General features: G+C 51.0%; 1 protein-coding gene across 49 annotated transcripts in view; it reads right to left on the reverse strand.

Annotated features, from left to right (window-relative positions):
• Window positions 1–25,594, reverse strand: part of PTK2 (protein tyrosine kinase 2) — a 296,019-nt gene that overhangs the window by 129,915 nt on the left and 140,510 nt on the right. For 48 of the 49 annotated variants that reach the window (XR_016236040.1, XR_016236042.1, XM_089335789.1 and 45 more), the window contains 5 exons: window positions 25,150–25,204; window positions 12,075–12,215; window positions 11,512–11,589; window positions 9,483–9,590; window positions 7,517–7,634 (listed from right to left, as the gene is read on the reverse strand). Coding sequence is in view for 46 of the 49 variants with exons in the window: in XM_089335789.1 (XP_089191915.1) it covers window positions 7,517–7,634; window positions 9,483–9,590; window positions 11,512–11,589; window positions 12,075–12,215; window positions 25,150–25,204 (500 nt within the window). In the remaining 3 variants the exon portion in view is untranslated. Of the gene's footprint in view, window positions 1–7,516; window positions 7,635–9,482; window positions 9,591–11,511; window positions 11,590–12,074; window positions 12,216–25,149; window positions 25,205–25,594 lie in introns of those variants that run through there. The other variant, XM_089335791.1, reaches the window with a different exon arrangement.

Consider the following 25,594-nt stretch of genomic DNA (forward strand, 5'->3'; position numbering starts at 1 on the left):
CCCAACAGTGATGGCCCAGGCACTGGCCATCCTCGCTGCCTTCCCCGCACAGCAACAGAGAGCTGTATGAGAAGCGCTGCAGCACTCACGTAATGCCAGTGTTGTAGGAGGACAGCTTAAACGGCGATGACACAAAGCTACCAGGAATTTTTTTAAATTTTATTTAAAAAGAAAAGAGAAGCATGGGACAGAGAACTGTCCATCCACTGGTTCATTCGTTCAATGCCCGAACTTCACTTGGGAGTCGCAAGTGGGAGGCAGGGACCCAGGGACTTCAGCCATCACCTGTTGTACATCAGCAAGGAAGCAGGGCAGGGCCCCACACACGAGCGCTGCAATACAGAGTGTGGATGCCCCAAACGGCAACTCAGCCTCGCACTCCTGGAACGGACTAGCACCCTCACACTTACCACACCGCTAAATAACAACTCAGCCTCTCACTCCTGGAACGGACTAGCACCCTCACATTTACCACAGTGCTAAATAACAACATTGGGCTTCGCAAGTCATTCACGTGGCACTCTTCTGAATAATTTTTTTAAAAGGATCTATTTCTTTATTGGAAAGCTGGAGTTCCAGAAGACAGAGGGAAAGAGAGAGAGAGACAGAGAGAGAGCAAGGGAGGGAGGGAGGAGGGAGAGAGGGATCCTCCATCTGCTATTTCACTTCCCAGATGGCCACAACGGCCAGGGCTGGCCAGCCCAAATTCAGGAGCCAGGAGCTTCCTCTAGGTCTCCCACATGGATGGGAGGGACCCAAGGACTTGGGCCAATTTCTGCTGCTTTTCTCAAGCCATTATCAGGGATCTGGACCAAAAGAGAAACAGCCAGGACACAAACCGGCGCCCACATGGGGTGCTAGTGTCTCAGGAAGCAGCTTTTACCTGCTGTGCCAAACGGCTGGGCCCCACCCAAATACAGTCTATTAAGAAGGATTATCTTTAGATTACCTTTTATATTTGAAGTGTTTGATTTTTTTTGGAATTAAGATTTTTAATTGTAATTTCAGATAACTGTTTTTCTCTACTGGTTTTCAATTATACAATTGACATAACTTGTAAGAAATCTAAATGACAGGGACTGGTGTTGTGAAGCGGCGGGCAGCGCTGCCTCCTGCCACACTGGAATCGCTTCTGCGTGCAGGTCCGAGTCCTGGCTGCTTCACGTGCGAGCCAGCTCCCCGCGGATACACCTGCAGGGGCAGCAGAAGACGGCCCAAGTACCCGGGACTCTGCCACCTACACGAGACCTGGACAGAGTTCCTGGATGTGAATTGGGCCTGGCCCAGTCTGACTGTAATAGCCATTTGGGAAGTGAACCAGCAGATGAAAGATCTCCCTCCATCTATCGCTTCCTTTCTCTCTGAAACTCTGCCTTTCAGATAAATCAATAAATTTAGGGAGAAACAAAAAAGCACTATCCACAGCTGCTGATTTAAAAAAGGAAGAAGTACATGAAGGGACACAACGCGGAAGAACAGTCGCGGGCTCCCAGCACGTCAAACACAGTTCCGTTCTCACCAGAGTACTCAGACTCCACAGTTGGGAACTTCATCTTCCAGTTTTTTTTTTAATGCTTATAAACACATACACAACACACATGTCTTTGGGTATACACAGACACACATGTAGGATTTAACAAATAGTAACAATAATAAAGCTATCACCTCTCTTTCAGTACTGAATACTTTTATTAAAAAAAAAAGATGTATATGAAAGACTGAGTGACAGAGACCACCTGCTGGTTCACTCCGCGAACACCCACAAACACCAGGTTTGGGCGAGCCAGGAATTCTACCGGATCTCCAGCACCTCTGGTTCCCGGTGCCTCCGCAGCAAGTCGAGAGGGCATGCGGGGTGGCTCTGTGCTGCAGCAGGGTGAAGCCACTGCTTCCAACACACACACCCTACGTGCAGCGTCAGCTCACATTCCAGCTACTCTAACATACGGCTCCAGCTCCCTGCTAACATGACTGGGGAAGCAGCAGAAAATGGACAAGTGCTTGGGCCCCTGGAGCCATCAAGTGAGCCAAGTTCCTGCCTCGTGCTGGCGGCATACATATGAGAAGTGAGCCAGCAGACGGGAGATGTCTCTCTCTCTCGCTCTATCCCTCCCCTTTTCTCTTTGTAGTTCTGCCTTTCAAATGAATAAGCAAATAAATACATATTTTAATAAAAGAAAAGCAGCAGAGTAGCCAGGACTAGAACCAGTACCTCATTATGGGATGTAGGCCTCCAAAGGGGTGGCTTCACCCAAGCGCCAAATGTCCGCATCTGTTGTCTTACCACACCACTCCATCACTGGGGCACATGCCCTCATTTATTTACTCATCCCATCTTCTAGCCTTTTGCTTTTGTAAATCATGTTACCAGTGAATGTTCCTGTGCCAGCGAGTGCCAGGACACGTGCTAAACACCCATTTGAACACGCTGAACCCACTCACACGGACATGGTGTGAGAGCACATTTTCTAACAGCCTTGCCAAGAGTGGTTTTAACCAGTTGTTTGATCAATCCAGAAAGTATAAAATATTATTGCTTCTGTGTCCACGGGTTTCCTGGATGTCCATTCTTCTATCAGCCGCTCTTTTTCTATACTGAGTTGTTTTATTCAGTGAGCTGACAGCACCCTTGAAAAATAAGATGTAAATTCTTCACTGTGTCAAATATTTTCCTCTCTCTGCTACAGCTTTAAAAATGTGCTTTAACTAGGTGTTTTGTTTTTTTTTTTTTAAAGATTTATTTATTTATTTGAAAGTCAGAGTTACACAGAGAGAGAAGGAGAGGCAGAGAGAAAAAGAGGTCTTCCATTCGCTGGTTCACTCCCCAATTGGCTGCAACGGCCAGAGCTGTGCCAATCTGAAGCCAGGAGCCAGGAGCTTTTTCCGGGTCTCCCACTGGGAGTGCAGGAGCCCAAGGACTTGGACCACCTTCTACTGCTTTCCCAGGCCATAGCAGAGAGCTGGATGGGAAGCAGAGCAGCCGGGACTAGAACCAGCACCCATATGGGATGCCTGCGCTTCAGGCCAGGGCGTTAACCTGCTGCGCCACAGCGTCAGCCCCACTAAGTGTTATAATAAACGTGAATCCCGCCACTGTTGTTCTTATACTTTATGGGTTTTATGTCATGCTAGAAAATCTCTTCTCACAGTGAACAGTTTGCCTCCATTTTATCTACAGAAAACCTATGTAAGAAAGATGAAACTGTGACTCTATATTAAATTGAAAAAAATCTGTCCTCTAAGGATTTTACTGAAGAATTATTAAAATTTCATTGATTCTAAACACTTTTTGCAGGTAAGGGACAAATTACTTAATATCCTATAATCAGGTCATGTGTTGATTCTCAAGAATATCAGCCCAGAACACTTTCCTTGCAGTTCTTATTTTAAAATTATCTTTATTTATTTTTTTTAAAAAGGATTTATTTACAGACAGAAAGGTCTTCCATCTGCTGGTTCACTCCCCAATGGCTGTAATGGCCAGAGTTTGGCCAATTCAAAGCCAGGAGTCAGGAGCAGGAGCTTCTTCCGGGTCTCCCACATGGGTGCAGGGACCCAAGCACTTGGCCCATCCTGCACTGCTTTCTAAGGTCTTTAGCAGGGAGCTGGATGGAAGTGGAGCAGCCAGGACTTGAACCTATGTCTGTATGGAATGCTGGCGCTGCAGGTGTAGGCTTAACCTACTGCGCAACAGGACAGACCTCGTTCTGATTATATTTTCCCCCAGTCAATATCCTCTTTAAAAGGACTTTACACCTCCACAGTAATTTTGGGAAATCAAAGACTAGCAAGGTGCATCTAGGTATGTGCATAGCTCACTTGCAGCACACAAAGCACTATTACCAATGTGCCCTGTTCTGTGTGCACACACATGCTGCCCACCATTGGGGAAACTCTATATACTCTAGACAAGAAACACGGACACATATATAACTGTTATTTAATGCACATTAACAGGAAAGTAATACAAATAATTTGCAGAAAATTTTAAAATTTTTCTATTTTAAAACATACACATGGGGCCGGCACCGCAGCTCACTTGGATAATCCTCCACCTGCGGTGCGGGCACCCGAGTTTCTAGTCCCGGTTGGGGAGCCGAATTCTGTCCCAGTTGCTCCTCTTCCAGGCCAGCTCTCTGCTGTGGCCTGGGAAGGCAGTGGAGGATGGCCCAAGTGTTTGGGCCCTGCACCCGCATGGGAGACCAGGAGGAAGCACCTGGCTCCTGGCTTCAGTGCACCAGCCGCAGTGCGCCAGCCACAGCAGCCATTTGGGGGATGAACCAACGGAAGGAAGACCTTTCTCTCTCTTTCTCTCTCTCTCTCACTGTCTAACTCTGCCTGTCAAAAAAAAAAAAAAAAAAAAAAAAAAAATGCACACAGGGCTGGCACTGTGGCGTAGTAGGCTAAGCTTCCACCTGCGGCACCGGAAACCCATATGGGCACAGGTTCAATTCGCGGCTATTCCTCTTCCGATCCAGCTCTCTGCTATGGCCTGGGAAAGCAGTGGAAGATGGCCTAAGTACTTGGGCCCCTGCACCTGCATGGGAGACCCAGAATAAGCTCCTGGCTCCTGGCTTTATATCAGCCCAGCTCCGGCCATTGATGCCATTTGGGGAGTGAACCAGCAGATGGGAGACTCTTCTCCCTCTCTGTAACTCTACCTCTTAAATAAAATAAATAAATCTTAAGGAAAAAAAAAGGACATATATTCTCTTATGCACATTTAGGAGGGTGCTTCAGAACCTCATGGGAAAAATACATTATCTTTTCATTTAATTATTCATAAACTTTTTGAAGCCCTCTCCTATTTCTAACTATAAGCTATTGTCTATGTTAATTCAACCATACAATATATCTCTACCTCAGGGATCTATGAAATATAGTTACATAGTACATAAATATTATATAATCATATAATAATATTATATTAAGCAAATTATCAGGCTTAATTATTCATTATATTAAAACAATATGAGGGGGTTGGCAGTGTGGCCACCAGGGGACTGACCGAGCGAATGGAACATCCTTCTTTGACTCTCCCTCTAACTCTTTGAAATAAATAAATAGTTTTTAAAAAGACACAATGTGGGGACCAGCGCCGTGGCTCACTTGGTTAATGCTCCACCTGCGGTGCCGGCATCCCATGTGAGCACTGGGTTCTAGTCCGGCTGCTCCTCTTCCAGTCCAGCTCTCTGATGTGGCCTGGGAGGGCAGTGGAGGATGGCCCAAGTGCTTGGGCCCTGCACCCTCATGGGAGACCAGGAAGCAGCACCTGGCTCCTGGCTTCGGACTGGTGCAGGGCCAGCTGTAGCAGCCTTTTGGGGGGTGTGAACCAATGGAAGGAAGACCTTCTCTCTCTGTCTCTCTCTCTTTCTCATTGTCTATCTGTCAAATAAAAAAAAAAAAAAAGAGAGAGAGAGAGAGACAATGTGAAATCGGTAACAATCAATGTCCTACCTTGCTTCTTACAATGAGCACTTTCATATGAAGAAAGAACGTAAAAGCATTTCAGTTCATGATTTGGTATCAGAATATTCTTGCGAGGGAGCAAGCAGAGCTAACAGTAACGTCCGCAGAGGGAGATGCTGGAGTTTTACACGCAGAATGGTCACTTAGTGCCTAATGTCAGTGTGCACTAACATACCAACAAAGGACATTCTGGAACATCAGGATGGAATTTGGAAGTTTACTTACAAATCAATGTTACAATTCATGCTTTCCCTGAAGTACTATGTTTGTGTAAGGAATTCTCCCCCAAATTATTCACACGGCATCTGTGAGGAGTGTATACTACTGTGTACAGCACAAAGCGAGAGGAAAGTGCTGTGGCAGAGTAGGGGGGCCTCCGCCTGTGGCACCAGCATCCATGTGGGCACCAGTTTGATTCCCGTGCTCCACTGCTAATCCAATTCCTTGCCAATGGCCTGGGAGAGCAGTGGAAGGTGGCCCAAGTGCTTGGGCCCCTGCACCAGCATGGGAGACCTGGAGGGAAGATCCTGGCTCCAGATTGGCCCAGCTCTAGCCACGATAGCCATTTGGGGAGTGAACCAGCGGATGGAAGACCTCTTCATCTGTGCTTCTTTCTTTCTCTTAACTCTACTTCTCAAATAAATAAATAAATCTTTAAAAAAAAAAAACCACACACAAAGCAAAAAATGAAGCGCACGGGGCTGGCAAAGGTTCTAACTGACAGCATCTTCAGATTTCTGAAAGTATCTTCATTACCAGGTTTCACAGCAAGAAAAGTTCAGTAAGTATAAACTGTATTTCAAAAAAACAAAAACAAAAAAACAAAAAAACAGATACAGGCTTTACCCGTGTAATCAATGTGGGAAAACACTTTTGCTAGAAAAGCCGTGTCCTGGAATCACAGAGATTTTGTTTACTTAGTAGACTTCTGGATTGTGGCTTCAGCTACTGATCCCAGAGCCAAACACCATCAGCACCTTTTATACGGGTCCAAGGACTCCTCCGCTGACACACAGGCTGCTTCCCCAGCAGGTGAGCGGGCTCCCTGGGCTCCAGGGGACCGTCACTGGCCCCCTACTCTCTTCCCGAGTGCACTCGGCTCTGCTCACTGGGACACCGCACAGCACTTGGGGAGTCTACTTCACAACACCCAGTCCCCGATGTTGAGTGCTGGAGGAGTAGTAATAAGGACAAATTCCACGTACAGAGGCCAGCTCCTGCAGGGCAAAATGCTGCTACAACTAAACCCTAACAGGCAACGTCAGTGCTAGCAGCACGCCGAGATCACACCATGACGCGTGGCGTGCCAGGCCGAACAACAGAGCAAGTCAGCTTTCTGCCAACGCTGCGGCAGCAGGGCCCGCTCCGCTCGCAGCACAGACCAGCGAAGGATTCTGCACAGGAGGACACCAAGGGCCCAGCCCTGGGCCTCTGAGTGGATGCAGTGCCAAAGCTCAGGCGTCCCCTGCTTCCCGCCGTGCTACCACCCTCTGGAGCACTTTCACTTCGTCACTTCAGAAATCCAAACCTGCTGCAGCAGCCCTTGTCAAACACTGCAAGAAATCCATTGTTGCTGCACAACGCCAGCCTGTTGCTTCTTAGATACTTAACCATGCTAATGCCGATTATACACCAGGATTTCGAATTTATTTTGCTCTTCTACTGCCTTAAGCATTTGGGACATACAAGAAAAAATACAAAACAGACTACGCACAATGTGAATTACAAGGTACACTTTTTAAAAAAATCCAGAATATAATTCTCGAAGTTTATTTAAAAATACTGGTGATAACCGAGAATCTGCTCTAAGTAGTTCAACAGCCAGCACTGTGGGCAGGACAATGCTTTCTGTACTCTCCCTTCCAGTCCAGCCTTGGTCCATGGCAAATGCAAGCTGGACCACGGCCCCAGAGAACCACTGGGCTGAGTTCTCACCCGGCCCTCACGTCTGCAGTCACCTAGAGGCAGGCTGAGCAGCTGTGGCGAGCGAGTTTGTCCAGCAGTTAGTAAGAACGCACTGGGGACATGCAACCGCAGAGGGGCTCACCTTTCTGGGGTCTGATGATAAAGGACTGTGTGGCCCCGTTCACCAGCCGGCAGTATCCATCTATCAGGTCAGCCATATTCTCTGCGATGGTTAGGGAGGGTGCCGTCACTGTGAGAGGCTAACCAGGGGGAGAAACCAAGAAAGAGACATTATTGTTCTTGCCCGTAATCAAAGGGACAGCTGCACTGTGACATCAGACCTCTACATACACTTGAAAACAGCCCAGAGTGGGAGTGAAAAGAGATCTGTCATGAGAGATCTGAGTGAAAACGGAAGCTTGATATTTAAGGACATTACTCCTAGAATACTTCACAGAGGCAGACTCAATGGAGGCTGATTTCTAGAATCTCCTTCAAAATGTCTAGCCCCTGTGGCACTCTAAGGGATGAATTCAGATAATCAGAACGTTAAATTTTGACTTATTTTTGAAATTAAGAGTAGAGTAAATTTTCAATCTGTAATTTTTTTCTTTTTCTTTTTTTTTTTTGACAGGCAGAGTTAGACAGAGAGAGAGAGGGAGAGAGAGAGAGAGAGAGAGGTCTTCCTTCCATTGGTTCACCCCCGAAATGGCCGCTACAGCCAGCGCGCTGCACTGATCCGAAGCCAGGAGCCAGGTGCTTCTCCTGGTCTCCCATGGGGTGCAGGGCCCAAGCACTTGGGCCATCCTCCACTGCACTCCCGGGCCACAGCAGAGAGGTGGATTGGAAGAGGAGCAACTGGGACAGAACTGGCGCCCCAACCGGGACTAGAACCTGGAGTGCCGGCACCGCAGGCAGAGGATTAGCCTAGTGAGCCGTGGCGCCAGCCTGTAATTTTTCCAACATAAAAAAATTACTGAAATTTCACTAATTTTAGGACATACAGAATGTTCTGCCCAAGGCTTGAGAAAAATCACTCTTTTCAACATAAATATGTCCAATTTTGATAAACTTCCTAAAGGCCTATCTCTGGTATTGTTCAGAAAATAATAAAAGCTGTACTTTATTTTCAAGTACAAGAATGTCTTAGTTATTCATGTTCTCCTTCTAAATGAAGTCTTTTTCTAACCTGCGTTATCCTAAGTGGTATTTCCGGGATAACGGAAGGAAAAGATGGAGAAGACGGCACAGCATCCTTACTGAGAACTCCGGGAAGTCTCCATCTGCAGCAAGTGCTCAGCACTGCACGGTAATGTCTGCTTCCCCCTCACAGTCAGTGGACTGTGTGGCCTCACGGAGCCTCACGGAACAGGGGGAAGCATCTGCCCGAGTCGGGAGTACTGCAGACCCACCCACCGGGGCAGTGGTTGCGACGGACAAGGAACCCCAGACAGCGTGCATCACACAGGCACAACCGTGACGCCACCGACCGCTCGGGTTTCTCTGCGCAACTGAGCTCCACAGAGAGGGCCACCTTACACCTGTCTGCCTCGTGGTCACTCTCACGCCACTTCTCTTCTTCCTGTGCTGGGGCAGGCTGAGGAGCACACACTGTGGGTTCAGGCTATTGTAAGAGCGAGCCCCATTTTTGCCAAAAACTGTGACCTCGGCCAACAAACCCATCCCTCAGGTCCCTTCCCACAGAACGTGGCTGGCTGCAGCACATCCCAGCGCCTACCTTGTTTGTTGACAATGCACAGGACCCTTACGGAGAGGGGCTGTCTTACTACGAGTGCTACAGCTCCGGGGACGGCACCCACACGCACGGTCGGGGAAATGACGCGGCGCAGAGGACACAGACGCGCTTGCAAGACGCTGACTTCCTTGACCCTTCACGGCAATCCCCGATTATCTTCATAAGAAGGCTTCTGGTAATGTTTACGTCTGTCTCCTGCCTTCCTCCCAGGCCATTCAGCCATGACTATGTGTACTGGAACCTCATGATTCCCATGACCCATCAACACTTCTCCCTCTTCCTAAAGAGAACTGCGAGTTCTGACACACCACCACGACTCCGTGTCCTGCTCGCAGGCTCTCAGGGCCCTCACCTCGGGTGCGCCGGCTATTTTGAGCTGCAGCATTCCTTTTCTGTCCTTGTCCTCGCTGTTTGAATACTGAATGGTCTGCACTTGATTGAAGTCAGCCAGATGTGTGGGCTTTGGAAAGACAAGGTCAAATCGTTAGACTCCGGCCAAGAGACCCACTTCATGGATTCTGTTAACTGTTCTAGGAAATTCTCACCAATCCCACCCCCAACCCATTCTCTTGCAGAGACCCTCCCTAAGACTAAAGCCTGGGGGAGAAAACCATTGTTAAAGTAGGCCCCACCAGAGCAGCCCCGTGACCCTCTCCTGGGACGCCTGCCCCTCCCCCCCCGCCCCGCCGCCCGAAGATGAGACGGTCACCAGAGAGACCAGAAGGCCAGGAAGGAGGGAGGCAGAAGGCTCCTCTGACTCGGCTGCCGTGCCAGCCTGGGAGGGACCTTACGGGATCTCGGCGGGAGTGACTCTGTGCTGCTACAAGGGTACATCCAAATGCTTGTGGAAAAAATAGAATTAAAAGATAAGCTTCTTTTGGCACAAATTTCTTGAAATGCATAGTTTTTTAACAACATACATTTCCAGGAAGTTTCTAAAGATCTGATATACGTGATTTTTCTTTTATTAGATTTCTTTTTTTAGATGTATTTATTTATTTGAAAGGCCGAGTGAGAGAGACAGGGAGAGTTAGAGGGAGAGTTCTCGCATTCCCTGGTTCACTCCCCAAATGGCTGCAATGCCGGAACAAGGCTGATCGGAAGCCAGGAGCTACTTCCGGTCTCCCACTTGGGTGCATTTTCTACTGCCTTCCCAGGTGCATTAGCAGGGAGCTGGACAGGAACTGGAGCAGCTGGGACTCAAAATGGCGCCTACATGGGATGCCAGCACTGCAGACGATGACTTAATCTCCTAAGCCACAGCACTGGTCCTTGATATACATGACTTTCAAAAGTTTTGTAACACGTTATTTATTTGAGAAGCAGAGACACACAGAGGGAATGCACGCACGAGTGCACACACAGCTCCACCTGACTCCACGTTGCTGGTTTCTCCCCCAAATGCTTCAACAGCCACAGCTGGGTCAGAATCAAAGCCAGGAGCTGGGAACTCAATCCAGGCCTCCCAAAGCGGATGGCAGGAACCCAGTGACCTGAGGTGCCACCACTGCCTCTCAGGGTCTGCGCTGGCTGAGAGCAGGTGTCACGAGCCGGAGCCGGAGCCGGTCTAAGGCAGCACTCCACTGTGGCGCAGGGGCGATTTCATCTGCAGGCTAAGCACCAACTCTGCATTTCAAAATTTTTGTGCCAAAACAAACTTGCAACTCTATTTTTCCATAATCACTGTCAAGTACCCTCACAGGATGTAACGAAGCCAGGGAGACAACAGGTATCTAAAGGACCCTTCCCATGCAGACTGAACCTTAGAACACATCAAGAATGCTACACTCATTTCTCTGAGTAGAATAAACCCCTCTTGACCTCACGTCTTCGTCCTTCGAGCATTTCACGACCACAGTCACTCTGCACGCGACAATCCTTACACACTCTGAGTAAAAGATTCGCGTGGCCAAAGCTGCCCTTACTGGGGATTAGCCCTTCCCTGAACCGCACAGCACAGGAGACGCCAGCGAGGGCAGCTGCAGCTGCTGCTGTTTCACTGGCCAGGGCGGCTCTGTGTCGGCTGACAGGCGCCGAGGAAGGCGAGCAGGAATTGGAGCCGAGTTGTGAACATTTTTTTTTCTAGAAATAGCAAGAAGGGGCTGTTTCAAAGGATATGAGTACAAATACACTGAAACCTTACGCAGAGCATGAACTGGGACAGCCCCATTCAGTTCTTGCTAAAGGCATACACAGCTTTAGGAATCATTCCTCCAAAACTGAACGCTCTCAGGAGTTCTGACACAGTGCTAGCTGCTCTCGTACGGCTCCCTTCCCTGGCCAGCAACAAATGCCACGCATCTGCTAACTGCAAAGTGATGTCTTTTTCAAAAGAATGCCCATTGTCTTGATTCCACGCCTCTTCTGGCAGAAGTACTCACGTTGCAGCCCTTGTCCGTCAGGTAGCTGATCCCTTCTTCTGGGCCAATTGCCAGCTCCACTGAAATAATCCAGCTTGACTTTTGAAGGGGAGACGGTGAGGACAGCAGCGCCGGAAGGAAGAGAGATTTTAGATAAAGAAGCACGGGTACACTAAAGAACCCAAGGGCGACTGGCCTGGCTTGCTACTGATCTACCTAAACGCGTGAAAGACCACACTGGTCACTCCCCGACCCAGGAGGCTGAGCCTAGACAGACACACTGCGCTCTCTCCACTGAGAACCCAGTGGCTCCTTTGGGAAGGCTACTGGAGCAGGTGAGCTACAAACTGCGGGGCTGGAACACAAACGCCTGCCTCCGAACGCAGGCCCGCTGTTGGGAAGGAGATCTTACACTCTCACACTGAGCCAGCTCCTCCTGCATCCCCCCACCTGAAATGACAATAACACCCTGATGCTGGGAACAAGAAGTCCCAACTTGGCTTTCCTTCCGTGAGAAACGTGCATGTTCCTGTGAAGACGGTTTGCAGATGGAGCCGCCCGGTGCCCCCCGCTGCCATACGCACCCCGAGCGCGCACTTGAAGCACTCCTTATCGAATCTGTACACTGGAGAGAGGATCTCGAAGAATTTGAGAATACTTTCTTCTCGGTTAAGGTTGGCAAACTGTCTAAACGTCTGCTGGATCAGCTTTCTGAGTGTTTTGGCCTGCACGAGAAAGGACGAGACTCTTCAGAGAAACAGGGCACAGACTGCCGCAGTAGTGGGGTTTCCTTCCTAACCCCAGAGAATACACCGACTGCCATCCACAGGGAACAGCACGCTTAGCAGAGCTTTACTCATCTGTCATGCCTGTAAGATGCACAGAACTTGCAGTCTGCCATCTCGGCCAGTGTTAAGCAGGCAGTTCACTGGTAGTTATTTCCTGAGCAGAAATTTGTACGACACTCCTGTGTCTATCAGAACCTGTGGGGAGGGCACTGGACAACAGCTACCACCCACATCTCAGCCAGAACCGCACATCCATTCCACAGAGGGGGAAGCTGACACACACGGGCACATTCATTCCAGGAGAGGGGGAAGCTGACACACACGGGCACATCCATTCCACAGAGGGGGAAACTGACACACACGGGCACATCCATTCCACAGAGGGGGAAACTGACACACACGGGCACATCCATTCCACAGAGGGGGAAGCTGACACACACGGGCACATCCATTCCACAGAGGGGGAAGCTGACACACACAGGCACATTCATTCCACAGAGGGGGAAGCTGACACACACGGGCACATCCATTCCACAGAGGGGGAAGCTGACACACACGGGCACATCCATTCCACAGAGGGGGAAGCTGACACACACGGGCACATCCATTCCACAGAGGGGGAAGCTGACACACACGGGCACATCCATTCCACAGAGGGGGAAACTGACACACACGGGCACATCCATTCCAGGAGAGGGGGAAACTGACGCACACGGGCACATTCATTCCACAGAGGGGGAAACTGACACACACGGGCACATTCATTCCAGGAGAGGGGGAAGCTGACACACACGGGCACATCCATTCCACAGAGGGGGAAGCTGACACACACGGGCACATCCATTCCACAGAGGGGGAAACTGACACACACGGGCACATTCATTCCACAGAGGGGGAAACTGACACACACGGGCACATCCATTCCACAGAGGGGGAAACTGACACACACGGGCACATCCATTCCACAGAGGGGGAAGCTGACACACACGGGCACATTCATTCCACAGAGGGGGAAACTGACACACACGGGCACATCCATTCCACAGAGGGGGAAGCTGACACACACGGGCACATCCATTCCACAGAGGGGGAAGCTGACACACACGGGCACATCCATTCCACAGAGGGGGAAGCTGACACACACGGGCACATCCATTCCACAGAGGGGGAAACTGACACACACGGGCACATCCATTCCACAGAGGGGGAAACTGACACACACGGGCACATCCATTCCACAGAGGGGGAAGCTGACACACACGGGCACATCCATTCCAGGAGAGGGGGAAACTGACACACACGGGCACATCCATTCCACAGAGGGGGAAGCTGACACACACGGGCACATCCATTCCACAGAGGGGGAAACTGACACACACGGGCACATCCATTCCACAGAGGGGGAAACTGACACACACGGGCACATCCATTCCACAGAGGGGGAAGCTGACACACACGGGCACATCCATTCCAGGAGAGGGGGAAACTGACACACACGGGCACATCCATTCCACAGAGGGGGAAGCTGACACACACGGGCACATCCATTCCACAGAGGGGGAAGCTGACACACACGGGCACATTCATTCCACAGAGGGGGAAACTGACACACACGGGCACATCCATTCCACAGAGGGGGAAGCTGACACACACGGGCACATCCATTCCACAGAGGGGGAAGCTGACACACACGGGCACATCCATTCCACAGAGGGGGAAGCTGACACACACGGGCACATCCATTCCAGGAGAGGGGGAAACTGACACACGGGCACATCCATTCCAGGAGAGGGGGAAACTGACGCACACGGGCACATTCATTCCACAGAGGGGGAAACTGACACACACGGGCACATCCATTCCACAGAGGGGGAAACTGACACACACGGGCACATTCATTCCACAGAGGGGGAAGCTGACACACACGGGCACATCCATTCCACAGAGGGGGAAACTGACACACACGGGCACATCCATTCCAGGAGAGGGGGAAACTGACGCACACGGGCACATTCATTCCACAGAGGGGGAAACTGACACACACGGGCACATCCATTCCACAGAGGGGGAAACTGACACACACGGGCACATCCATTCCACAGAGGGGGAAACTGACACACACGGGCACATTCATTCCACAGAGGGGGAAACTGACACACACGGGCACATCCATTCCACAGAGGGGGAAACTGACACACACGGGCACATCCATTCCACAGAGGGGGAAGCTGACACACACGGGCACATCCATTCCACAGAGGGGGAAACTGACACACACGGGCACATCCATTCCAGGAGAGGGGGAAACTGACACACACGGGCACATCCATTCCACAGAGGGGGAAGCTGACACACACGGGCACATCCATTCCAGGAGAGGGGGAAACTGACACACACGGGCACATTCATTCCACAGAGGGGGAAACTGACACACACGGGCACATTCATTCCACAGAGGGGGAAGCTGACACACACGGGCACATCCATTCCACAGAGGGGGAAGCTGACACACACGGGCACATCCATTCCAGGAGAGGGGGAAACTGACACACACGGGCACATTCATTCCACAGAGGGGGAAACTAACACACACGGGCACATCCATTCCACAGAGGGGGAAACTGACACACACGGGCACATTCATTCCACAGAGGGGGAAACTGACACGCCTTTCTGAAAGCAACACAAATCACAACACATAGAAAATCACGACCCTCAGTGCAAAATAAAACTGCAGGCCATTACTCTTCAGGAATTATTAAGGCTATTCACACAGACTCAGCAGCAAGGAGCCTGACCACAGAATCATTCACAGTCATCCTTCAGCAACACCTGAACTCTGGCGTACCCATCTACACAGTCAACAGTGCATGCAGTCCTGAAATTCGGTTCTGTACAACTAATTTACGGAGTAAATCAGTATCACGGTGTTGCGTGAAAAAAGCTGACGGTGCAGAATGGACGCACCACACAGAAGGAGGAGGCAAGACACAGAGGCACACGCGGGCGTGGTCAGCTCACAGCAAAGCACACGGGATGGACAGCCCAGCTGTGCTTTCCCCGTGTGATTGACGACCGATGGTGTTCAGGTCGCTTTCCGCGGGGTTTTCAGTGAATTCCCAAAGCCCTGTGCGGCAGAGGGAAGTACTTCTCAGGCAGCAGGACCCCAGTGCAGCTTCGGGAAGCAGCCTGAGGATCATGCGATGGGGTCCAGTGCGGGGGCCAGAGATGCAGGCCGCCACGGCTCTCCTCCTGCCGTGCAGAGCAGCGGCGGCCTCTGACGCGGTTTTACCAGGGGTGCTCTGGCTGCTGAATTAACCCCAACACGAGCACACAAACAGAAAACTGAGAAGCAGTCGGATTCCGGATTTATCGTGAGAAGAGAGCCAAGGAGGACAGCTCTCGGGACGGAGACGAGAGAGGCTGTGGGAGGAGCAGGACGGGTGAAGGGTGGGCTGACACAGGAGAACATCAGGACTCCAAGCAGAGTGCCACACAGGCTGTGGTGCTCAAGAGGGAAGTCCTGACTGGCTCCTCACAGAAAGGAAGCAGAGCCGGAGGCGGGGCGATGGAGCGGGGCCCGGCCACGGGCATCACACTGGACTGCGGCTGCCACGCAAGCACAAGGAGGCCAGGAGTGCGGGGCATACGCATTCGGTGGGTGGTGGAGGTGGCAGCCTGTCTGCGGCGGCTGCGAAGCCCCGTGGATCAACGCATGACTGCGTCAGGGACCTCATTGAGAATAGCAGGACAAAGAGGAGATGCAGTGGGAGAGTGGGACACCTGCCACCAGGGAGGGACAGAGCCACCAGAAATGGAAGAGCAGAGGGAGGGGCTCGAGCAGGGGTGAGGTGAGGACACAATGGTCGGCCGACTTCGCTGAGCCTAGAGAGGCAGACTCTGAGGATTACGAATGTTCAGTTTTCTCCCAGGTAGCTTTGCAATCGGGGGAGGGGGGGCAGGCTACCAGGAGAGTGGAGCAGTGCGGCCCGCCACGCTGCAAGCGCTGTGGCCCAGGTTACGCTGCTGCTATGCCAGCTTGAGTCTGGCTCTCTGCTCCTGAACCAGCTCCCTACTGAGGCACCTGGGAACGTGGTGGACAACGGTCCACGTGCTTGGACCCCTGCTGCCCATACAGGAGATCCGGATGGAGTTCCAGGCTCCGGGCTTCAGCCTGGCCCAACCATGATTCTTATGGCATTGGGGGAATAAACCAGAGATGGAAGATCTTTCTCCTCCTCTCACGCTCTCTCTCCTCTTCTCTCCCTCTGCCCTCTTGTTCTATCACTCTGCCTTTCTTTCCTTCTAAGATTTATTTGTGTATTTGAGAAGCAGAGTTACACACAGGGACAGCAGAGGGAGGGAGGGACAGAAGAGAGGTCTTCCATCTCCTGGTTCACTCCTCAAATGGCCACAATGGCTGGAGCTGGGCCAACATGCAGCCAGGAGCCAGGAGCTTCTTCAGCGTTTCTGAGACTGTCCGGTGGCGCTAGGGGTCTTCAGCGTTTCTGAGACTGTCCGGTGGCGCTAGGGGTCTGTGGGCCCTCACAAGCAGGCTGCCAGCTGTGCTGAAAGCTTGTCTCCAGACCGGCCAGCACCTCCCCCACTAATAGCTTCTTGTGCTACATGTGTGACCTATGGCTGCAAATCATGCCTTCAAGTTAGTTGCAATCTTCCACCCAGAGCGAGCAAAGGAGGGTGGTGAGCCCCTAAGGCAACAGGCTGTCTCCAAGAGGCCCCCCTCTCCATCTCCATGAGCCCCGAGCCAATCGACCTATCGGCTGTGAAACCCCCATCCAAAGGGCACTCCCAATAGAATGGCCCAGTGAACAGATGGTAAGGCCGTAAAAGCCCTGGACACTTCCTCAAAGCCAGTGCCCCGCTCCAACACTCTACCTGGCCTCCTCCGGGACCAGACGCTTTTCTGTCAAATAAAAATGTCTGCCTCTTTGCAAACTGCTTCCCAGCTTTTTATTTCTATATTGAGCTGAGGAAATAAACCCATGAAACTCACTCCTGTAATCGCCCTCCGCTCTGCGACCCACAGCAGCTCCCCACACTGATGCAGGGGCCCAAGCTCTTGGGCCTTCTTCTGCTGCTTTCCCAGGTGCATTAGCAGGGAGCTGGATCGGAAGTGGAGCAGTGAGGACTTGAACTGGTGCCCATATGGGACACCGGCACTGTCAGCAGAGGCTTAACCTTCTAAGCCACAGTGTTAGCCTCGTCTTTTTTTTTTGAAGCCAGGTGACTATTACAAGCCCAGCCGGAAGTACCACTGGCATGGAGCTGGGCGGGCAGAGGAAGACAGGAACGGGTGCTTCTGAGCCATCTGGACCTTTCTATGAGCAAGGAATCCAGGGCGACTGGAGTTTGTATGGCACAAGTGGTAAACAGAAGGAGGGGAAGGAAAGAAAGCAAAGCCATGTTAACGGCACTCACGTCTGTGATCTCAACTACCCAGAGGGCAGCTGGACACAAGTCCGTGGCTCAGAAGAGAGCAGGGCTACTGAAAGTCACCAGGTAAGGGCCTTACAGACACAGAACTGGATGTCACCTGCACCTAAGACAGGAGACAAGAGAGGGCCAAAGTTAGGGAGGAGGCTGGCCAACAGCTGGTTTAATGGGTGAGTATCAAAGAATGGAGCAAGAGACTCCTAACTGCTCCAAGGACTAACTAAAGCTTTAGACCTCAAAATCTAAATGGAACAGAAAGGAAATGGGCTCGAGGTTAGCAAAGCTTGACTACAAGGCTTACCACACAGGAGGTAACAGGTCAGATGGATGCTCCGCAAAGAACACCTGCACTGTGTGTTCTGGGGAATGTTCAGGGTACAGGCTATGTTACCCCTAAGACAAGCCCAACAGTATTAACCATCAGTCTGGCCCCAGGTTTTCCACGCTATGGCTGCCTACACAGGTCTGTGTGCTCACCAGGTGACTTGAGACCGGATGTGGAGACATTTTACACAGCCAATCACAGGATCTTTGCTTCGTCATAAATTAACAAAGCATCTTTCTAGGAGTTAACTGAAAATAAACCAGTCCCTAAGAAGTCAGTCTGCTCCCCTCTGGACACAGAATGAATTCACTAAGGAAATTCTAGTTTGCGCTCGGCACTTGGAATACAGTGAAGAATCACAACAGATACCTCATCCTCAAACTCAGCCAACAGTAAGAGGAGGGGCTTTCTGATCTTCAGTCCTGGGGGCACAATGCTGCTGGGCATGGATTAAAACACAGTGCAGGCCGGCGCCGCGGCTCACTAGGCTAATCCTCCGCCTGCGGCGCCGGCACACCGGGTTCTAGTCCCGGTCGGGGCTCCGGATTCTGTCCCAGTTGCCCCTCTTCCAGGCCAGCTCTCTGCTGTGGCCAGGGAGTGCAGTGGAGGATGGCCCAAGTGCTTGGGCCCTGCACCCCATGGGAGACCAGGAGAAGTACCTGGCTCCTGCCATCGGATCAGTGCGGTGTGCCGGCCGCACTGCACCGTCCGCAGCGGCCATTGGAGGGTGAACCAAGGGCAAAGGAAGACCTTTCTCTCTGTCTCTCTCTCTCACTGTCCACTCTGCCTGTCAAAAAAAAAAAAAAAAAAAAAAAAAAAAACCCACAGTGCAGAAAGCAAGGGTGCAGGTGCAGGGAGACGAACTGTCTTCACAGGCACCCGGCAAGGCGGACACTGTTGCTCACACGAAGAGCTGTGACACAACTCCAGCACTGCTTGCGTTCCTTCCAGCTCCGGGCGAGGCTCAGGCCACTCCTCCCCAGGCACTGCCCCCGGCAGCAGGGAGAAACGAACACTGATCTCACCTTCTGAATGCACCTGACAGCACAGCACTTATCTAACACGGCCTCTGTGGGTGAGAGGGGAGCCTCAGTGACCTCAAGGCCTCCAAGGACAGGGTGTGGCCCACAAACCGAGCCTGCACTCAGAACTTGGGTTTAGTAACCTCTCCAATACACAACATGAACAAACAAACGTGGCTCTCTCCTGTAACTGAGCATTCTCCTTCCTAGCACGTGAGGAGGAAGAACGCTCAGACTTCAGTGTCAGCAGCTGTCACAGAACAGGCGGCTTTGGGGCTGGCACTGTGGTGCAGCGGGTGAAGCTGCCACCTGCAGCGCTGGCATCCCATATGGGCACTAGTTTGAAACCTGGCTGCTCCACTTTTTTTTTTTTTTTTAATATTTATTTATTTACTTCAAAGTCAGAGTTACACAGAGATAGAAGGAGAGGCGGCGGAGGGGGGGGGGTCTTCCATCCACTGGTTCACTCCCCAGCTGGTCTCAACAACCAGAACTGCGCTGATCTGAGGCCAGGGGCCAGGAGCCAGGAGCTTCTTCTGGGCCTCCCACACGGGTGCAGGGGCCCAAGGACTTGAGCATCTGTACTGTTTTCCCAGGCCATAGCAGAGAGCTGGATCAGAGGTGGAGCAGCCGGGTCTTGAACCAGCGCCTATATGATATGCAGGCACTGCAGGCAGTGGCTTAACCTGCTATGCCACAGCATCGGCCCCAACTGGCTGCTCCACTTCTAGTCTAGCTTCCTGCTAATGTGCCTGGGAAGGCAGTGGAAGACGGACCAAGTGCTTGGGCCCTCTGCACCCATGTGAGACACTTGGAAGAATCTTCCTGCCTCCTGGCTTCGGTCTGGCACAGCTCTGGCCGATGCACCATTTGAGAAGTGAACCAGCGGATGAAAGATCTCTCAGCAACTCTTCCAAATAAAACAAATAAGTCTTTAAAAATAGAGAGATTAGGCTGCCTCAGTTTATGACAGGAGAGGTCTTCCAGAAGTTCATGGGAAATATGATTTCAAACATCTACACCACAACAAACTTACCTTTTAACTCATTTTTCCATGAACTTTTTGAAATCCATGAAATAACAAATTAGAACATGGCAGCAGTTGCAAAGAATGGTTGTCACAGGAGCATGGGGACCAGAATATAACGGCAAATCTTTAACATTCATGATTCTAACAAGAACATTTTTAACTTCGGTAAGTACTGACATGACACGCAGACCACACAGATCTAATCACGTGAAAGAGGTCCAAGAAGGAGGCCAGTTCTCTGCTTTGTACTGAGTTCCCAACAGCTGCTTGTTCATAAATTACAGGCAGCAGGCTGGTCATTCTTTGAAAATGAGTGTTCAACATCCACTCCCTGCAATGCTGAACGCAAGGGTGCGGGAAGAAGGCAGGTTCCAGACGTCGACACCTCGCTGGCATGAGAGCACGGGGTCCAGTTGCGGGGCTACTGGCCATTCTCCTTGGGGCTCTGAGCACCAAAGCACCAGCTCAGCTCCATCACACTGAGCCCTCTCGGGCTCCCTGTGCTCCAGCTGCTGACCTCCAGGGTCTGAGGGCACAACCTCACTGGACGGAGCACCCCAGACCCACCCACTCCACTGCTTCTCTGTCTGATTCCACTGAAGAGCCCGAGGTAGCAACAGAGGCCAGGCCCTGCTCCTCCTCCTCCTCCTCCTCCTCCTCTCAGTGTCTCCTGGTGACTAGGAAACCGGCAAGAAGGGGGTGAGCTTTCGGAACAGCAGCTGGAGTGACAGCTAACACCCCAAATGTCTGGTGCCTCAGCGTGGATCCTAGACCCACTCCCGACTCCAGCTTCTTGCTAGTGCTGACCCGGGAAGCAGCGGGTGAAGGCTCGAGTTACACAGGGCTCCTGCCACTCACGTGGGAGGCCCAGATTGAGTGACTGGCTCCCAGCTTCATCCTGGCTCTGTGTGGGCTGCTGTGGACTTTTGAGGAGTCAAACAGCAGAAGGGAGCTCTCTCTCACTTCCTGTCTCTGCCTTTTAAATAAATAAAAAATTTTAAATGGTTAAAAGGTCAGATTTTATTTAAAAAAGAAAATAAAACGTCTATGCTGCTCTCTTACAACAGAAATGGAAGCCATCAGCTTGTACCAGAGTCAGTCATCAGTCTGGTCTTGTTTTATTCCTCCCAAAATTCTCTCAGGAACCAATGTGCATGGAGGTAAGACCTAAGCTGCTCAGGCTGACCATTCAACCTGCTGGCAAGCTTCGAGAAAGCGAGCACACGCCCCGCGAACAGGCAACTCTGCAGTAAGTGACCTGCAGATCACTCGTACGGGTTTGCTGGAGGCAGTCGAGCACAGAGCAATGTGTGAATTCTCTGAATGCTGCTTCGCCAGCTTGGACACGGCTCCAAGCTAAACCAGCCGGGGACAGTGTCAGATGACAGCCACAGTAAATCCACGGGCAGCTGGGGGAGGGGTCATCTGCACTCACAGTTTCCCATGCACCCTCTTCTTTCTTGCTGCCTGTCCAGGAGTGTCCACAAGCTTTCCCTAAAGAGATCTACAGGACTCAGCACTGGACAAAAACTGGATCTTGACCTTCAGAAAAAACTCCAGCTAGTTTTTCATGTCTACCTCAGAAAGCACCTGTTGGTTCCTAATTTCTCAGTGAGGCAAAGCTCCACAAAATGTAGCTTCCTCGCATCTCTGGATCCGTATCAAGGCACTTCGAGGACAGCTAGGAGCAGAGAGACCGTGCCGCACTACCGCTCAAACCTCAGCACCCTGCCTCCTCAGAGTTGGGGACAAGCATCTGTGTGTGGACACGGCCCAACTCTAAACCACCTTCCAGGCAGACAGTTACTAAGGAAGTGTCACTTCTCCACAACGAAGCAGTATTACGAGGCTGGTCATCACAAACGGCTGCTCATCAATCATACTGTCTTTGCCACCTAGTGACTCACATATGCTGCTAGCAACAATGCACTCCTATAGGGCTTCCAGATGCAAAGGGTCTGTCATGAAACAACAGGCTAAGAATGGATTATTAAGGAATAACTTTTCCGCCCTTCTACCAAGTACTAAATAGGGATTTTTTTTTTAATTTATTTGTTTAAAAGGTAGAGTGACCGAGGAGGCAGGGAGACAGAGAGAGATCTCCCATCCACTGGTTCATCATTCCCACATGGCTGCAAAAGTCCATGTGGGCCAGGCTGAAGCAGCCTGCGCTCCAGAGCTCCTGAAGCCCAGAGCTCCACCAGGTATCTATCGCCCATGGGTGCAGGGGTCCAGGTGCTGGGATCATCCTCTGCTGCTTCCTCAGGCACTAATTAGCAGGGAGCTGGAGCGCAAGTGGAGCAGCTGGAACCTGCACCTGCACTCTGATCTGCATTGCTGGCTTCACAGTAGTGGCTTAACCTACTGTACCACAATGACAACCCCTACATTCAGAACATTAGTAGTGTACAAAAGGTGGGCCTTTTTCCTCCTACCTACAGGGTCTCCAAGCAGACAACTGGCCTCATTCTCCCTGTCACCCCCACTCAGGTCCCAGCACAAAGCAGGCATCAGGAACTTACTAGTGAACAAACACAGATGTGGTGTGTTCCTTGTCCAAAACCCTTAAGATCAGAAGTATTTAAGATTTAACAGTATTTCAGCAATGTCACATTTTCATACACATCACCAGTTGGACATGCCTAATTCGAAAATCCTAAATGTTCTAAAATTATAAACTCATGCTCTTTGGATTTTCAGATCAGGGATGTTCAACCCATATCAAGCCATGCATTTCTGTGCTCAACAAAGTTCATCTGAAGTGGTCAGCTGCTGATCACAGAAATTACAATGACCACTAGCTTCTCACAGCACTCCTGGGGCCAGCACTGTGGAACCGCAGGTTAAGCGCTGCATGTGAGGCCCATGTTCCACACTGGAGTGCCAGTTTGACTCCAATCCAGCTCTCTGCTGATGCACACAGGAAGGCAACAGGTGATGATGTGGGAGACCCAGACGGAGTTCTCAGTTCATGGCCTTGGCCTGCCCAGCACCAGCTGTTGTTGCCATCTGAGGAGTGAACCAGCAGACGGAAGACCTGTGTCTTTCTGTCTCTTCCTCTCAGTCACATGACTCTTCAACAAGCAATAAGCTCTTTAATGAAGTACTCTAGGGAACTACTCTTATTATTCAGGAATTGGACAGAAAAGGAAAGAAGGGAAACAGGAAGGGAAATGGTGGAATTGCCGTCTGGAAGCCGTAACAGAGAACAGCTCTCTTTTTTATTCTTTCCTCCTCCTTCTTTTGAGGAGGAAAGGAGGGAGGAGGACAGGGAGAGGAGCTGGGGGGGGGGGGGAGGAGAAGCGCAGGTGGGGTGGGAAGGATCACTATGTTCCTAATGTTGTATTTATGAGATACATACAAATTAAAAACTAATAGAGCTATACTTCGACTGTGAGTCACACTGAGATAAACCCAGCCTTGCCCTGCCACTCACCAGAGGTTCCCAGCAGATCTGCCCAAGAGCAGAGTCCTAGGTGCGTGTTCCCAGCTCCCCAGTGTCAGCACGACCCCACCAAGACAGTGAGCAGAGCACTCGTCACTGACCGTGACATAAATTCGGGGCTCTGTCCACTGCCGCCTGTCACTCCAGACACCGCCCCACATTTACTCGGCCTGTCCTCGGTGACGGCGACGGCTTCCTGCTGTCTCCGTGTCTTTCATGATCTTGACACCCGTGAGAGTAAGGATCAGAATATATGGAATGTCCCTTGATTTGAGTTTGACTTGCTTGTTTTATTGGGTTAAGATTTTTTAAAATGTGTCTCTCGCAGCACTAACAGACACAGAAATTTTAAATATCTGAGAATTATTCTCGGTGACTGAGGCACATATCCCCTGGATTCTGTTTTCTGGCGCCCATCACAGCTAATTCCAGCTCCACCACATAGAGCGGGGCAGCATCTCACAGTTCAACATGGACGTTAGCCACAAACAGTCCTCTAAAAATCTAAATCTAAAGTAACACGGCAAGTAAACCAAAACAGCTTTTGGAGAAACAGGTGCATGGTTACAGCCTTTTTATGGTTGTCCGAGGCAGCTTACCCTGCTGTCCACCACACCGGGCCCGGCTAACCCACACGACGCTCAGAGGAATCTTGGGTGCTAAGAGACCAGTTTTATCCCCACTTTACAGATGCGGAAACTCAAATATACAGAGTCTAGTGACTCGCTCAAACGCGACACTGAGCTGAAGGAGTCAGTTTTCCCAGTCAGCTTTCTGAGCCACTGCCCCACACTCGCTCAGGACACACGCCCATCCTGGCTGGCCTGCACGGGAGGCGGCACAGAACACCGCCTTTGTCAAACAGGCAAGTAACGCGGATCAGCCACCAACTGTGGCCCGCCAGGTGCCGCATGAGATGGAGTAACTTACTGTTGATCTGTGAAATACTCGCACTACAATAGTATTTTCTTCAATACGGAAATAAGGAACAAGTCCCAAATCTCATGGCTGATCTGACCCCGAAGTCTGTTTCTCCCACTGCCTGTGGACGTCATCACTGGGTGCTCTGTGCTGGTTAGGGAACCACTTCAGAGTCCACCCTCGGAGGTTCCTCAGCTGGAGTGCGAACTCCAGGAACCAGTAAGAGCTCAGGCTCCGAAAAGTCACCAGTGCAGGGAGAGTCCACACGGTCGAAACGGGAAGAGAGAACTTCAGGGGGCACCGACACCCAGTGTGCAGGCGCCGTGGACAGACACACAGGGGAAGAGAGAACTTCAAGGGGCACCGACACCTAGTGTGCAGGCGCCGTGGACAGAGACACGTGCTGACACTCGGGATCCAGCTGCCATGACTCTTTCACGTACGTATTCTTTTTCTTCCTCGTGTCAGAATACCTGAGACTGCAAAGGCCGGGCGACAGGACACTCATGTGACCTGGTCAATTCTGTACTCAGCTGGGGACCATGTACAGTCAGGGAGTGAAACCACGGCTCTGTGGGAGAAAGCTGTCCTATGAACACCTACAAGCCACTAATATGTAAAGAGCAACTAGCAACGTTTCAGCACTTGATTATGACAAAGGAAATTCTAATTACCTTGACAGAATCCAGCAAACTCTTAGGGAAAAATCGCTTTAAACCAACATCTTTTCTGAAATACAAAAAGAAGCAGATTAACAAATAACAGTAATTAACATCACGACATACCTGCAAGAATGTGAAAGCATGTTACAATTCTTGTCCGGGAAGGAAACAAGCCTGGCAAAGCCCCTCAGCACGTGTGTGGACGGCGTGCGGCCCCGGCGCCCTCCAACGTGCACAGAAAACAATGCCACACGCAGCTTTACGCGAATCTTCTTCTTTGCACGGCGTTGTTGAAAACTGCTGAAACACATCCTCTTGGAAAGTCACACACACGAGAGACTGCTCTTCCCCAGGAACTGCCTGGGGGCAGCTGCACAGACACCAGTTCTGCAGAGGCTGTACTGTTCTGTAGAGAAAGTAGCTGGCCAGATGATGAAAGATTCAAGATACGCCTTGG

Source organism: Oryctolagus cuniculus, chromosome 6 (assembly GCF_051225735.1).
Source record: "Oryctolagus cuniculus isolate XC-2025 breed Fujian yellow rabbit chromosome 6, ASM5122573v1, whole genome shotgun sequence".
Classification (NCBI taxonomy): Eukaryota; Metazoa; Chordata; class Mammalia; order Lagomorpha; family Leporidae; genus Oryctolagus; species Oryctolagus cuniculus.